Source organism: Mixophyes fleayi, chromosome 1, assembly GCF_038048845.1.
Source record: "Mixophyes fleayi isolate aMixFle1 chromosome 1, aMixFle1.hap1, whole genome shotgun sequence".
Lineage (NCBI taxonomy): Eukaryota > Metazoa > Chordata > Amphibia > Anura > Limnodynastidae > Mixophyes > Mixophyes fleayi.
The window spans coordinates 306,541,348-306,558,037 of NC_134402.1; the positions used below are offsets into that span (position 1 = coordinate 306,541,348).

Below are 16,690 nucleotides of genomic sequence, written 5' to 3' on the forward strand. Positions count from 1 at the left end.
AAATGTATTTATAATAATCCAGAGCATATCGCACTAAATTCTGTGTAGTTTATTCAAGATTTGATGCAATTATAGGGGCAAACAAGTGTATGTTTTTTTTTAACCAGTGAGACTTTGATCAAGTTATGAACATATGATATGACATAATACGTTTCCTCATAGAAATAACACTTTGCAAGATTTTAAAGTAATGGAGAGCATAATATAAATCATATAACTTTATTCATTTGTTGAATATCACATTTACAATATTCTGCTTTGCTTTTAAAGGAAGAAGGAAGGGAGCTATTATGAATGCAAATTTCTTTGCATATTTAAACTCAGAGGGATCTCCGACATCAGCACCTATAAGGAGTTTGAGAGAAAAAATAAATAAACAGAAGTACATATAGAGGAAAACAGCAGTTAACTGGAAAACACAAAAAAAGAGACAAACAAACAAAAAACTAACAAAACTCAAGTCGTATATATCCTATGCACTTTTAGCAATGGCAGACACTTACTCTTAGAAGGTTCTCTCTGTAATTGACATCATCTTCATTGGCCTCTTGGTGTGGACATACCAAGAGGTAGCGTTTATATACAGTGATAGTCTCATCCAAGTTATAAAGGACACAAGGGTCCAGAGACAGGGCATTAATACGACTGACCAAGTACTCCTTATAATGAGATCTGGAAGAGACAGAATATATCATTGCTAGATTTTCCAATAGCACATGTTTTAACAATTGTTTGCCAATATAGAATGACAGATTCACCATCTCACTTAAATCATCTCCTTGCCAGCCAAATGTACAAGGAAAACATATAGTTAGAGCATTCACAAGAAATATAATTAGGAGGAAAAGAAAAGCAGAGAAAACAGATGTTATAAATTCAGGAGGGGAGAGAAGTTTGTGCAGTAGAAGAAACGAAGAACAAAGTGTAGAAGGTTCAGTGTTCAGAAGAGGTGGAAATGAAGAGTAGAACGATACTCACTCACACAGCCCTGCGTTTCCTAGGGCTGTCTGTTTTTCACAGGCCTCGTCTCTCATTCCATCTATGGCTTCTTTTTGCTCCATCACCCGACATCCACCTAGGAAAGAGAAACATTGTTGTGATGATACCGGGTTTATTTGGCCCAATTATACTCATTTCTCGCTAGTTAGCCACCTAGAGGTGCCTTACTATGCCAGGGAAGCATACGCAGAACCTTCTGGGGATCCTACAGTGAATCCGGCAAATATAGTTGGAAATGTACAACAGTACATTTAAACACAAATAATAAATAAATGCCTGGCAGGTATACCACACTATCTGTCTCTTACTCCACTAGCTTAAGGAGTTACAGTCACCTGGATGTCCTGACTTGTTGAATTCCGGCCAGTCGGCCTGACAATCTCTCCTCTACAAGGATGGTAGGAGTCAAGCCTTTGGTCTCTGTGCTAGAGCAAGTCCACCACGTAACAAGGAATTATTCTGAGCTGCACATGCACCAGCAGAATGCTCAGTCCAGCAGAAGCCTAGACTTCAATGCTGAATTTCTTCCCAGGATTTAAAGCAAAAACAGCACCAACCTCCCCTGGGTCTTCTTCCTATCTCTATATCCTGTAGTTTTCCCAAGATTCAGGGCCTGAGTCAGACGAGTCTTTAGATAGTGGGATCCTCTGAGAATGGCTGTTCATCAAAAGTGGTTGTTACAGGGTTGTCACTTCTCATCCCTATACACCCCTTGGTCCCCTGTTGAATTGACTCCAAGGTGTCTAGTTGAGAACAACATGAGACAATGTGGGAATACTCAGGTTAATTACAGGACAAGGCCAAGATGACTAATGGACACTCCCAGTATTAACCGCTTACAAGCTTTATCAGCCAGAACTAGTTCCTAGCTGGTTAAGACATCCTGTAGAGAAATGAGGAGGGAATGAATGCAGCTATAGCTCATTTACCTTTATTCTGAAACTGGACCCAATCCAATCCTTACGCATAACCCACCTGGCTTCAATTTAAGAACAATGTATAACAGTATCATTGGAATTGATTGATAATTGATAAGAGATTTAGTGCTACTAAAATGTTAATATGTTTTAGGTATATTTTGTTTTATTTTAATAAATTGTGATTTTTTTAATTGATCTGCAATATATAGAGTAATTTCTACTATATCTTTTGAAGTTTGTGGTTTAGTGCTACAGTAATTTTTTTTTTTTTTAATTTTTGATATATATTTTTATTGGTGACTACACTATCTACCCTGTGAGCTGCAGACCTCCAATACTAGACAGATTGTTTACTTTGCACTTTACACATTGAGCGCCTAAAGTTACCGCCCCCACCCCTAGGACAAAAAGAGAGCATTAGATAATCTGGAAGAGGCTTTGGCTGTAAGCCAACTAAAAGCTTGTAGGGCACGCACACAGTAACTTATGTCTCTTTAATACATTTACCCAAAACATTATGGTTGTTTATGGAAAAATATGTGACTATTCTCCAAGCCACCTCACCTCCAGGACTAGCTTGTGTTCCGGCAGGTGGATCTGTGTTGAACTGCACATTAGACATCTGACAGAAAGATAGAAAATACGTCACACTTCAAACAGTGGAATTGTAAACAGTCTGGAAGAAGGAGATCAAAATACATAGTGGTAAAACAGGATTATGTTTAAATCTTTTTCTCTAGTAGTTGAATGAGAGATAAAGGAACAGTGGGGTATAGGCCCTGCTGTCTGGAAGTTAGACATCATGTATGAAATGTTAATCCCCCTTCATGCTATACTCCCAAACAAGCCAAGCATGACACTAGCTATCCAGACACTCCAGAGTAAACAATAACAGCAAACAAGAGTTTGCCACCCACATAAAACGACCCCCACACCCAAAAAAACACAAACAACCAAGGTAAAGCAATGAACTACAAGTGAAAAGGACTTAATGGTAAGTACCTTTTTCTTATGCTTTTCATTGGGGGGTGAAGGGGGGGTACGGTCACCCCATCATTCCATCAATAGCCACCAGCACTTTCCCCACTAGCAAATACAATTGTTCTTCCACTACCTTATGTATCATGTATCCCCCACACCTCCTAGATCATAAGCTCAGTTGGACAGGACCATGTTTTCCTTCTGTTTCATGTCATTGTATGTAATGTGTTTGTGTCATGTCATGATCTCCTCAATCTACACAGTTGTGTAATATGTCAGCGCTTTAAAAATATAAAGATAATGATAATTCCAAATCAGGCTACAGAATCAACAGGATGGGAACAAGAAGAGCAATGGCAATTAGAAGCTGCTACGCCCAGTAGCAACTAAGACACTGCAGCTTGCAACATCTTGCGTCTATTGAAGTCTATGCAAGGATTTTATAAAACCTAGTGAAGGTTAGTGTGAAGGACTACATCACTGACTACTACTGATGTTCCAAGGATGTACTGAGTCTCTGGTGGAGTTAGCTGTGACCATGAGGTAGGGATCCTTGATGGAATACACCCTGAATAGGGGGCTGACTTATCCAGCATGAAAGGTTTATTTTGGGAGCCGCCTTACCCTTGCAGGGTCCTGGGGGAAGGACAAAAAGAGAGCCAGATTACCTGAATGAGGCTTTGGTTGTAACCACATTCAAGGAGTGTAATGCCACCTGCCACAGATTGTGAGCGCGACAGTCAAATGGATGGGAGCATTGGGTCCTGGTTAAGGTGGAACAGGGAAATCACCTTGGGAAGAAATGCAGGGCCCAGTTGCCGTACCACCATGTGCAGATCCCAGGGCTGGAGAGCAATATGAAGGAGCCACATGGGTCATGTCTTGAAATCCATGTGAGTAAGAGAAGCAAGAGGATGATGGAAAAAAATACCAAGTACTAAGATCTGAACTTTAATAGAGTTAAGGCTCAGGCCCAGATCATGGCCCACTACAAAAACTTCAAAAGGCATGGGAGGAGAAAGATCCTGGGTGGACATTTGTAAGAACTTGGGAATTTGTGTCTACGGGGGAATATTGACGGCCATTGATTAGGCCATAAGTCACATCAACAGAGACCTTTGAATAGTTATCAGTATTTTAAAGAGCTAAAACTGCATAGAGGGGACACTGACACCGTTTAATCGAATACCCGGGTGAGTGAGTGGGATTGTTTAGGAAGGCCATGCGAAAGCGAAGACTGGCTCGTACGTGCTTGGGGTCACAGAAGAGGTGGAAGTAGAGTCAGAGTAATATGCAGCAGGCACAGAGTTAGATGGAGCACACACAGTAAAGTGGTCTATTTTGGTTAGAGGACAGTTTAGGTTTGCAACACTTATAAGTAAAATACGAAAGTCAGGCAAGGGTGCCTTGCTCAGAGATGATTAGCCACACAAACACACGTGTGCATGCAGAGACAGGAGTGTCATATGCACGTATGCAGGTAGAGCGAAGGAAAGTGCAAACCTAAACCACTTAAAAAAGAGAGTGAAGCCTCATACCTCTGTCCCCCAGAAGGGTTAGTCATGGTAACAAGGGGTCACAGAGACAAGAGAAGTAGCAGGATAGAATTATGCTGGTGGAGTTTACAAGACTTCCGGCCCTTCAGAAACCTAAGCATCTGTATCCAAACAGTGGAGGAGGAAAGAAGATTCAACGTTTTCTTAGTTCGTATCCAACTTCCAGGAGACTAGGCCTATACCCACTGTTTCTGTGTCCACAATGCAAAGTGTGAGAAACAGGAAAAGAGGTTTCCACTGTAGATTGATGGTGAAATAGAACAGTACACTATTGTACATTAACACACAAAGCTTATGGTTGAAAGTCAAGATAGGAGACTAGGTAAGGTGACGTGTACTGAGAAAAAGTGATTAGGAAGAGGAACGTAAAACTGGAGCCTTACTCTAGCTAATCTGGGCCATGTGTAGATAATATTATGCTGTGTAATGATAAATCTTGATGTTTTTCATAAAAGACCTATAGTTTTAACAATCTGGATTTCACACAAAGTAAATGGATAACTAATGACGCATAGTTACAACTTGTTTTTTTATTTTTACAGAGCAGAAATGATCAGTAGTAACATTATCAATATGCAATTATGTAATATATGTAATGTATGCTTTTACAAAGACTGTCCAATTTAGGGCCTTTAGTAATTAGCGCGATGTCTAGGTATATGTGACAGCAGTGTGCCACTGAAGTGTGTCGGTGGATTTTAGGTGCTGGACATTATTATCATCAAGATAGAGTTAGTCTACTACAGGTGGAGGAGAAATGAATGTAGAAAAAAAAACTTGGACAGCTCAATGTACACTTTAATTTACCACAAGTTATCAATATGAATAAGGATATGAGGAGAAGTTAGGATTTCTTTAGGAATATGTAAAAAGCAAAAAAAACAGAGATATATAAATGTTTGCTCACTTGGAGAAGTTTTTGTAGACGAGACACCTCCCAGTCTCGTAGGTAGAATAAGCAGTCTCTAGGATGATGAGCATGCAAAGACATTCTCACTGTACAGGAAGGTACTGTGCACTTCTATGAGAGATACAGAATAACATATACTGGAATGTGCCTTCAAAGTGTTTACATTGCATTACTTGATGAAGATGTTACCCACAAAATACAACCAATTGTCAATCACTGTAGACATAACATGCAGAAAAGCACATATATAAAGAAGAACTGGTGTCACTGGGAAAAGCAAATTCCGTATCACACGAGAGGTCTACCCACTTTATAGAGATGATGTATTTTTACTTCAAACAAAAAATTCCTGGTAAATTAACCAATCACTAACAATTCAATGTTTTTTTTAAAGACGCAATCTTAGGTTAGAATGTGAAACAACCAACTCACATTTTTGGGGTGAAAGGTGTTGTAGCATCCGCTGCAGAACTGATGCCGACACTGAGAGCAGATGAAGTGCATACAACCACCTCTCGCAAGAGCATAAGAGAATTTGCAGTGTGGGCAGGCTGAGGAAAGGAGATATATACACTTCATATACATATTCCAGCAATTATAAAGTAAAATATAAGAAGTGTGTAGTATGCTCACTTATCCCATGTTCCTGTAGATATACAGCCAGCCCCTGTGCCTGGTATTCAGCATCATTTTCTCTCTTCCAATTCTGGAAACCTTCACAACTTAGAGTACGATGCTGATCCTCCCACTGTATGAATAGAAGTTAAGAATAATAATAAGAAAACATTCTGACATTAAATAATTGCAATGAAATTGAAATCAGGACAGAAACTTTCCTGTAGATCTCAAAGAAAAACAAACTAGTATAACAACACACAAACCATAAAAAACATAAAACAGGAAAACTGAAATATGACCAAATAAAGAGCCTTAGATTGTACAGTGGTACTATGAATTTTTTAATAATTTTCTATGATAATTGCAACACCTAAAAATAATATACACCACCGTTGTAAGAGCAGTTTATTCACCTATCACAGCAAGTTGTTGGACAATAAACAAGCTAGAATATATGAGAAGCTTTATTTTATAAAAACACAAGGCTATTAGAAGAAATTGTTAAAACATAATAAAAAAATGACTTGTTGTTTTAGCTAGAATCCCAGAGAACATTTAATAGATTAAATTGGCTTTATATATTGGTCAGCACGGTAGCTTAGTGGGTAGCACTTCTGCCTCACAGCACTGGGGTCATGAGTTCGATTCCCAACCATGGCATTATCTGTATGGAGTTTGTATGATCTCCCCGTGTTTTTGTGGGTTCCCTCCGGGTGCTCCGGCTTCCTCCCACACTACAAAAACATACTGGTAGGTTAATTGGCTGCTATCAAATTGACCTTAGTCTGTCTCAGTCTGTGTGTGTACGTTAGAGAATTTAGACTGTTAGCTCCAATGGGGCAGGGACTGATGCGAGTGAGTTCTCTGTACAGCACTGCAGAATTAGTGGCGCTATATAAATAGCTGCTGATGATGATGATGTTACAAATTCTCTGACTGTTTCCATCTGATTCTCTTTTTTTTAATGGTGGTCCAATCAATTGCATCGTAAAATAGGTATAGGTTGTTCTTCCCCCCTACAGAGCTGCTTTTTGCTTTATCCCTCAACCCCACAGCACCATCCAGATAAATGAGGAATGGTGAGCCCAACGTACCACAAACATCCTTCTACATGAACAATATAATTCTGTTTGTGACAAACAAAGTCTCCTCCAAAAGCTCATGAGGATATTAATAGATTTTCAAGGGAATTTAGGATATAAAATCAACAGCTCAAACTCAAGAGCTCAATCTTTTGCCCCAGGACTCTCTGAGAAATGATATAAGAATGTATCAAATTGAGCTGGTCCCACACTGTGACGTCTTATGACCTAGCTCCCAATGCTTGGCGTATGACACCCCTGCGGAATAACCCTTCCTTCCCCTCCTGAAATCCACCCGTCTGATTTTGGATGCGTTGTGACATTAAATTTCATAATGGTGTAGCACCTTTTCAACTGTTCCCCACGTTTGCGATCTACAGATACAATACCGAAACCCCTGGTCCCTTTTCTTTCAAAGCTTCAACCCTGCCATTTTTATGACACCATCAGACGTACAGGGACTAACATCCACCTGACCTCCCCACTAGTGTCCTTTTGCCCCCTCCGCTCTTCCTTTAGAGGTCTCATTTCCACTTTCTATCACCTTATTTTGCAACATAACGCGCCCTCCCCAAGGACCCACACGAACTCAAATGGGAGGAGGACATGGGGGAAATACCAACACCGGAGGACTGGGGAAAAAAAAAAAAAATCGCCTTCATCTAGCTAAACCCTCGAAGATATATCAATGGTTCCTGGTTCCCCATAGACTCCACACTATCTACCCTGGCGTCTCACCGCTATGCTGGCGCTTGTGTGGTCAGGCGAGTACCCTGTCCCACATTTGGTGGGACTGTTCAAAACTGATCATTTCCAACATTACTCATATCTCTCTCCCTGCCTCTCTCTCCAACTCCTTACTACCCATTCCCTTCCCGATGTCCCTAAACATACTCAAAAACCCAGAGCTCCCTCTTCTCCCCTCCATTGTCAATCACATCTGGCAGGTTTACCACATGGAATACATTACAAGCATATTGTGTCACACCCCTGCCCCCTTCACTCTTGTCTGGAGCCCCTGGACTGAATACCATGGATCACTCTTGTCTGGAGCCCCTGGACTGAATACCATGGATCACTCTTGTCTGGAGCCCCTGGACTGAATACCATGGATCACTCTTGTCTGGAGCCCCTGGACTGAATACCATGGATCACTCTTGGCATTCAAACTTTTCTGACCCCTTTGATAGTCAATACTCCTCTTATATCGCTCCCTTGCACCACCGCGCTCAATAGTGAACAGAGACTTCCCCATTTCCCTTCTCTTCCCTCTACTTAGCTTTTTCTCCTTCTCCGATCACTTTCCGCCACTGCCGTATCGCCTAGGCATAACATTGCTGCCAGTATTTGAAGCCTTTCATCTGTTTATTCTCTCTTTTTTTTTTATTGTTTATTCTCCTACATTTGATATCTTGCCCATGTATGCATGACTCTGTTTTTTTTTTTCTTGTCTTGCATTTCCTTTTGTAAAATTCAATAAAAATGTTTATTCAAAAGGATAAAAAAAAAAGAATACTACAAATTGATAATCTGCTGCAGCTAAATTGATATTTTTGCCAACAATCCTGTATTTATTTTGCACTATTGCAGTTTGCCTTCCTGAAGAAGTGGCAAACACCACATTAGATGAACAACTCCGACACATATTTGACCTGGAATGGACTTCCAAGCTCCTAAAGTGCATTTGTCACGTCATCCTTCCCAGATGGTCTTCAGGTCCTCCGTTTAAGAAACCTTTTCCCTCGTTCCTTCCATTTGTCTCATTATCTTTTTGACTGTTCAATTTGGTTATTGATGTTTACCGGAGCTAAGCTTGTTTTCTTCTGCTATATTTTGCTCACACACTGTACTGCATAGGACTTACATTCATTAAACTTGTATAATTCCACTACAAATTAACCTCATAACCACATATTCAGTGCTCTAACACTTACTGGCCGTTTGCAGTTCCTGCAGAAGCTGCATTCACACTGGGGACACTTCACATCTAGTTGATCTCGTTCATAAATAAATCCGAATGAGCACTAAAACACAAAGAAAGCCAAACATATTATAGCAAAAGTTGGTTAGGTTGTAAAGGTGGCTCTCAATTTTATGTCTTACATCTACTCCAAAAGTAAACTATTTGTGCTTAGTTTGTTGGATTTATAGAGTAGCAACAAACTCCCATGGCAAGAGTTTGTGGACATAAAGTATACAACGTAACATATAAACAGAATTATATATTATATGCAGGTCATTCTTTTAACAAGAATGAAGAATCAAGCCAATCAACAATGTCTTTGTGATTAGTATATTTTAGGAACATGTTCCAAGTGGAGAAATGTTAAACTCTGACTAAGCATATAATTATTATTTATTCAGCGTATACTCACATGAGTGCACCAAAGGAACTTTGGATCTTTCATGAGTGTTCTCTCTGTCAGCTTTTTATGGAACAAATTGTATGCATCCACCTCTAGAGTGTCCCGTAACTGGAGAACACAAAATAAGGCACTGTAACACTGTATGTCCCCAAACTAGAAAACTTCTAGGAAATGGTACATATTTTACACGAAAATTTCCCTATAAATATTAAAATGGGCAGTACATGGTTGCTGAAATGGCTACTAAATTTGAAATGCAACCTGTGTGTACATTAACAAATATATATGCAGATGTTTCAAATATTTGCAAGAACTAGATATATTTCAGATAAAAGTGGAGACCTTTTGGGGAAGCTTTGTTATTTGTTTTGTTTCACTTTGTTTGGTGGTTACTGTCCACTGAAGTAGAAGAAGCATGGAATGAATTAATAAGGACAATAAAGTGTGCAAGTGAATCAGAGATATGCTTTTGGGTTAGTCGGAGTCTCCCTATACCCTTAGAGAAAACAATTTAATAGCAGGTGCAAAAATCCCCTTTTCACTTCAGCAGTAGGGGGATACAGATGGTGGGGTCCTCAAAGCCATTCTCAATGTTAGAAGAGGAATGTCTACGAATGAACAGGAGGACCTTCCTACTTTGGAAAAGTTATGCAGTGATGACCAGGTGGCCTTTTTGCTAAACTGCTCTGCAGACATTCAATGACATTTCGCTCAAGAAGAACTGAACACTCTGGTCTGAGCCCAGAGGGTACCAATGGCCAGCTGCAAAGGAGTCCTTCGGGACTTCCTCTTGTGGCTCTTGCAGAGAGCATACGACAATCGTTCAGGTGACACATGCACAATTACACCAATGCAGGAGTGATCACATCACACATGGCCAGTACATGAGGGCACAGAGGATCACGTGAACCTGGGAGCCACTATGGGTGAATGGTTAAATGAGGCTTCAAGGAGTTAATGCTAAAATACTGGCTCTGCGTACTATGGCTCAACTTCCTAAGGGGTTAAGGTAATTAGAGGTGTTATAGGTCTTCTTCATCTATTATGTCTGAAAAAAGGATTACTTCCAGGTCTAAGACTGAAGGGATTCCATCCATGACTTTTATACCTGTTTAAAATGTCATGCTAAGTTGCCCAGTGGACCGTCAGACAGGTATATACCTTATGCACGATCTGCCCGCCTGTCACAGATGTCCGCAAGATCAGCCAATGATCTGGCAGAAGCAACTTAGGCTAAATTCCTAGTGCAGTCTATTGCGAAGTTTACACAGTTTGCCATGCATTGTCTGGTGATAGGTGAAGGTAAACATCCCTCCACCTCTTTCGCAGAAACCTAAAATCCAATCTGGTTCATTCCCAGAAGCAATTGTTTCTATGTCTGCAGCTTGACATTCAACAGCAGAGAGTGTTTCTTCCAAGGGACAAGATTTACTTTAAAAAAAACTAGTAAAGTGTTTTTTGGCTCTCAGACAGACATCAATTCAATTCTGCATGAAAGTCCTGGGGAAGATGGTGTCAACTTTCAAAACAGTTATGTTTGAAAGGTTTCAATCAAGGGTGAACAAGTCAATTGAACAGACAGGTCATCAGTCTATCCCAAAAAACGCGTTGGTAAATTCTTTGGTGGCTGGGAATAACCTCATTCAGGGTCGTCCTTCTGTCATATGGAATAGATTATTGTAATGACAGATTCCAACCGCGGTCACCCATTATTGCCAGTTTCAGGGTCTGTGCTTCCAATCATTGTCCTTGAGTTATAGGTACTGCTTAATACTCTAGATCAGGTAGAATTTTTCTCGCGGGTAAAGCCCGTATGGGTTTAGTCAGACAATGCCACTGTGGTGGCATACAACCACCATCAGGTGCAAAAAGCCCCCTCGCAAAGTAGGAGACTGGCAAGACCATGCACTGGTCAGAAAGACTTTTTTTCAACAATATCGTCACTCTTCATACCAGGGTGAAATACTGGCTTATCTCAGAAGGCACGTCCTGCATCCTGGAAACTGGTATCTCAACAAAGACACTTTTCACAACATCTCATCATGGTGTCTCGGCTAAACTACAAGGTATAGTGTTTCTGGTCAAGGACCAAGAATCAGCAGGTGTTTCTTGTAGACTCCATGACTGTTCAGTGTTCTCCCCAGCAACTATTTCCCGGGTGCTCCACCTGTCTGTTTTTACTTGCCACCCGGCTCTTGTAGTCCAACAAAGTCCTATTATCATAGAATAAACCATTGTTTCTCCTATTAGATTAGACAATACGTAAGAACTACAGCCAGCAGTGTGTGTTAGACCACTGACCACCAGTCTGACCAGTCATAGCAGGTGTGGGCAATAACTGCCAACATTTTTCAATATTATTGCTAAGTAATACAAGTGCCTCCACCCGGCTACTTCTTAATGCCACCCGGCTGGCAAAATTTTCTAGGGAGAACACTGCTGTTTCATGGGATTTTCAACTGATCTATCTCTTCTCGCTGGTGGCAATGCTGCGCTGTATTCTCAAAAAGACAGAGAAGGGGTCTGTGTTGTGTTGGAGGTAACAGATTGATTAAGGTGCTTGTGGTACACAGACATTCTCAAGATGTTGGTGAATTTATCATGTTGTATTCCCCTAAGGAATGATCTGCTAACCCAGGCACTGTTTTACCATCAGGGACTAGCACAACTGGGTTTAACAGCATGGCTGTTGAAGCAATGAACCTTAAGAAAACGGGTTTTATTCATACAGTGATTTAGACCTTGCTTAAAGCTAAAAAGCGTGTCCCAGTAAGGAATCATAAGGTCTGGAAGCCTAATGTCTCTAGGTGTGAAAAGCAGAAGTTCCCAACTACGTCTTTCATTCACCAAACCATCTGTTTTTGCAGAAGGTTTGGATAAGGGTTTAAAATTGAGTTCCTTAAGTGTTCAGATCTTTCTGTCTTTTTTCCAGAAGAAGTTAGCAGTTTTACCTGAGGTACAGATGTTTCTAAAATTCTTCTAAATTAGAACATTGTTAATCCGTTACTGTATAGGTATCACTCTACAGAAGAACAAATGATCTCTTCACTACTTGGATATTTTTAGAGCATTGCAGATATATGTCAATAAGATACTTGAGTTTAGGAAAACAGATGATGTGTTGGTCCTTTATGATGCATTTAAGATGTTGGCCTGCTTCAAAACAGACAATAGCTAGACGGATTGCTTGTGTGATTTGATAAGCTTATATTGGGAGTGGGGAAACCTGTTCCTTACAATGTAAATGCACTTTTTACAGATTCAATGTTTTTGTGGCCAAAGATGAGTTTTAGTCAGAAGGGGCTGTGCACCACAACTCTGTGAGCATACGTACCATCCGAAGGGTTCAGTGTCCCCCCATAGGATGAAAGAGAAAGTGGGATTTTTATTTGTACGGTAAATCCTTTTCTCTGCATCCTTTGGGATACACTAAGTACTCTCCCTAACTACACTAATTGTTGCTTTGTTTTTTTGCAAGTTTCAGATATTTTTTTATATTTTATTTTTTTTTAGAGATGATGGTGTTTCTCTCTCTCTCTCTCTAGTTTCCATCCTGCGGGGCTTGGTTAGAAAAATAACAGAGTTCCATGCAGGATGAGGGTATTGACGAGGAAGGAGCAAAAACATTATACTGTGCCTAAAGGAGCCTCTATATCCCATGGTCCAGTGTCCATCAATAGATTCGGAGAAAAGGATTTAACGTATAAAAAAACATATTTTATCTAAAGATTAAAGGTAATGATGTACAAAAGAGTTTAGAATGATGTGGAACAGAGTAGCAATGGTCTCTTGACCTGAAAGAACTACTACTAGAGGGTGCAGGCCCGGATTTGAGGATAGGCCCCATTTGTCCAATTTTCATATTATCATATTTATATATTCTGTATTTCTGTATTAATAAAGTACCATTTACACAGTATAAACAATTCCGCATGGGATAAGTTAGGATTAAATTATTTCCATTTATTTATTATATACAGATGTCTTGGCAATGGGGTAAAATATGCGAATCTGGGCCTGGGAGGCTGTCATATGATTAGGGGAACCACTTTAAGTAGACTCACCAAGATATCCAGTGTAGAAAAATAATGCAAGAGTTCACCCTCATCACTAATCTCTGGTTCCTCGCATGCTGGACACACCATGTCTCTGATGTGCTTCTCTTTCACTGCTACTGTAAAGTGCATCCGGAAGCAATCGGGGCAGATACAACACTCACATGAGGTTAGAGACCGCATCTAAAAAAGACAACATAAAACAGCAAAGTCAAAGGACATTACTGTAATTGCACTTATGCCACAGGGAAAGATGAAGATTGTTTAACAGAAATGGACACATGTTGGCACTGTCTGTATCTAAATAATAGTGGATTGCTGAAGGTTGTTTGTCCCTTGTGAAATGAAGCAAGTTTGATCATCCGTCCATGCAAGAACACCTGAGAGCTACAGAGGAATTCCACGTAGGAACAAGCTGATAAACAAATAACAGTGCAAGGAAAGTGCTGAAGATTTCTTCTACTGAGATTCAGTTAACAGTTTAAAATTTCAGAAAACACTATTATTACGGAGATCTAATTAAAATCATATCATTCTGTTAGCAAACATGAAAACTGCAGGAATTGTAACGGAAGTTCAGTGAAATACCTGACCATGCACAAATTTTGGCTTCTTGTTTTTAACAAAATGGCCCACAAACAGTGAACGCTAACACAAAATAAAATATCTTGCGTGGCCAGCAGAAAACCACTGATGGCTCATGTGTAAATAAAAATATTATCATTAAATAATGTAGTTAGGTGACAGAGCACGAACTAGTGTGGGCAAGTTTAGCTTTGCTGGAGATGACTGAATTTAAATATAAATTTCCTTAGTGAGCATATTGTAGTTTTACATTTTTTTTTTTAACATTTTGAAATTGTTTGGTTTTGTTTCAGTGGTGGAAGTGTGGGTGTATATGGTGTTACGCCATACCGCTACTTCTCCTACTGCCTTCATTGCTATCAAATTCCCTTCATATTACATCTTTCATACCGCCACGTCTAAATGTCCACTTTGACCACTGCTTTGTTTGCATAAAAGTGTAAATGGCTAGTGTGGATACATTGTGATATTATTATGAGGGTGATACAGGATGACTTTGTGCCAAATGAAGAGAGAAAATCACCTTGTTGCGGGGAAGCTCCCATCCACAGACTGCACACTCCTGAGTTAACATCCTTTTGATAAAATCACGATCTTGTGACTCTCTCACTGCTTCCACAACATCCTGAAGGTCATAACGCCCTTCGCCTTCCTGAAGCAGTGACAGAGCCAGCTCAGCACGCCCCCAACTGTGCAGAGCATACTCTGCAAGTAATCTCCGGAGAACTGCCTGTGGGAATACAAGAAAAAGAGAATTTTTATACTTACGATAAATCCGTTTCTCCGATTCCATCTGGGGGACACAGCTACCATGGGGTTGTGTGAGGGGAGTGGAGTTTGGCACTTAATTAACTTGTTGATATATGATGCTAACAAACCCCTCCCCTTTGCATCCCCCCTATAGCCTCTTCAGTTTAAGTATAAAGCCCCAAGGAAGGGGAATCAGGCAATCAGAGACCAAACAGCAGAAGAGCAGAAGGGAGGGAACACAGTGTCCCCCAGATAGAATCAGAGAAACGGATTTATCATAAGTATAAAAATCCTCTTTTCTCTTTCATCCTATCTGGGGGACACTGCTACCATGGGGACGTTCTAAAGCAGCCCCCTTAAGGGAGAAACTGCTCTGACGGCAAGGCACATAGAGCACTACGGCCAAAACTGGCGTCTGCCGAAGCAAATACATTGTTTTGATAAAGTTTTGTAAAAGTATGGACCGAAGACCAAGTGGCTGCTCTGTATGACTGGTCCACTGAGGCCCCATTACGCACTGCCGAAGACGCCCCCACCGAGCGGGTAGAGTGAGCAACAATACGATCTGGCACAGGTCGGTTAGCATTGATAGAAGCCTGCTTAATAGTCACCATAAGCCATCTAGCAATTGATTGCTTGGAGGCTGGCCATCCTCGTTTTGAGGAGTCAAATAAAATAAATAAGGAATCCGTGCAGCGGATCTTTGATGTCCTATGGACATAGATTCGAGAGCTCTGACCACATCCAGAAACTTTATAGAACGTGTTCCTGAAGACTGTGAGTCCCCTGTGAACACTGGGACCACTATTTCTTGGTTAACATAAAAACGGGAAATCACTTTTGGCAGGAAAGTAGGAACTGTTCTGAGAACCGTCCAACAATCGTAAAAGACGAGATATGGTTCGCGACATGAGAGCACCCTGCTCGGAAACTCTACGAGCTGACGCAATAGTTAGTAGGAACGCAACCTTCCATGCTAAGAACCGTAATTCCGCATATGTAGCAGTTCAAAGCGAAGTCCTTGAAGCATATTAAGGACCAGGTTAAGGTCCCAGGGTACCGTGGGCGGAATATATGGCGGTTGGATATGCAGGACTCTTTGCAGAAAGGTCCTGACGTCCGGAATGTCTGCCAGGCGAAGGTGAAAAAACACAGAAAGGGCTGAGATCTGCACTTTTAATGAACCCAGGCGAAGGCCCCCATCCAGGCCTTCCTGGAGAAAAGAAAGAACCCTTGAGGGGCAGAAAGAAGCCATGTGGCAGGGTCGGCTCTCACACAATCTTATATAGGTACGCCAGATGCGGTGGTAAATGTGAGCAGAGACTGGTTTTCAAGCCCGAAGGAGCGTGCACTGCTCTTGGAAAAAACCCTCTAGACCTCCAAAGGTTGGCTTCAACAGCCATGCCGTTAAATTCCGCTGAGGTAAGTCTTATTGTTGGTATGGTCCTTGTAGTAGAAGGTCTTCTCGAAGTGGTAACCGAAGACCTGGACCTACCGCCATTAACAGGATTTCTGCATACCAGACTATCCGCGGCGAGCCACCAGTTTAACTGGGAGTCCGTCCTGCTGGACTCTCCAAAGGACACGGGGAATCATGGAAATGGGAGGATACAGGTACCCTAACCTGAAGTCCCAGGGCATGGTCATTAAATCGATGGCCACCGCCAAGGGGTCCCTTGCTCTTGAGCAAAAGTGCTGGACCTTTCGGTTGTGACGAGATGCTATTAGGTCTTGGTCCGGGATCCCCCATCGAACAACCAGAAACTGGAAGACCTCCCGGTTGAAGAGACCATTCCCCCGACAGAATTGCATTCCGGCTTAGATAGTCTGCTTCCCAGTTCTGGATGCCTGGAATAAATACCTTGGAG

The 16,690-nt window shown here is 41.1% G+C and overlaps 1 protein-coding gene across 4 annotated transcripts in view; it reads right to left on the reverse strand.

Annotated features, from left to right (window-relative positions):
* Positions 1-203: 203 nt before the first annotated feature.
* The window catches only part of RNF31 (ring finger protein 31), a 34,479-nt gene continuing 17,992 nt past the window's right edge, over positions 204-16,690 (reverse strand). For all 4 annotated transcript variants that reach the window (XM_075211162.1, XM_075211164.1, XM_075211163.1 and 1 more), the window contains exons 12-22: positions 14,596-14,802; positions 13,497-13,670; positions 9,442-9,540; positions 9,001-9,090; positions 6,000-6,114; positions 5,799-5,917; positions 5,364-5,477; positions 2,484-2,541; positions 979-1,075; positions 504-672; positions 204-345 (exon numbers count right to left, since the gene is read on the reverse strand). In XM_075211162.1, coding sequence (XP_075067263.1) covers positions 289-345; positions 504-672; positions 979-1,075; positions 2,484-2,541; positions 5,364-5,477; positions 5,799-5,917; positions 6,000-6,114; positions 9,001-9,090; positions 9,442-9,540; positions 13,497-13,670; positions 14,596-14,802 — 1,299 coding nt within the window. In that variant the 3' untranslated portion in view covers positions 204-288. The remainder of the gene's footprint in view (positions 346-503; positions 673-978; positions 1,076-2,483; positions 2,542-5,363; positions 5,478-5,798; positions 5,918-5,999; positions 6,115-9,000; positions 9,091-9,441; positions 9,541-13,496; positions 13,671-14,595; positions 14,803-16,690) is intronic.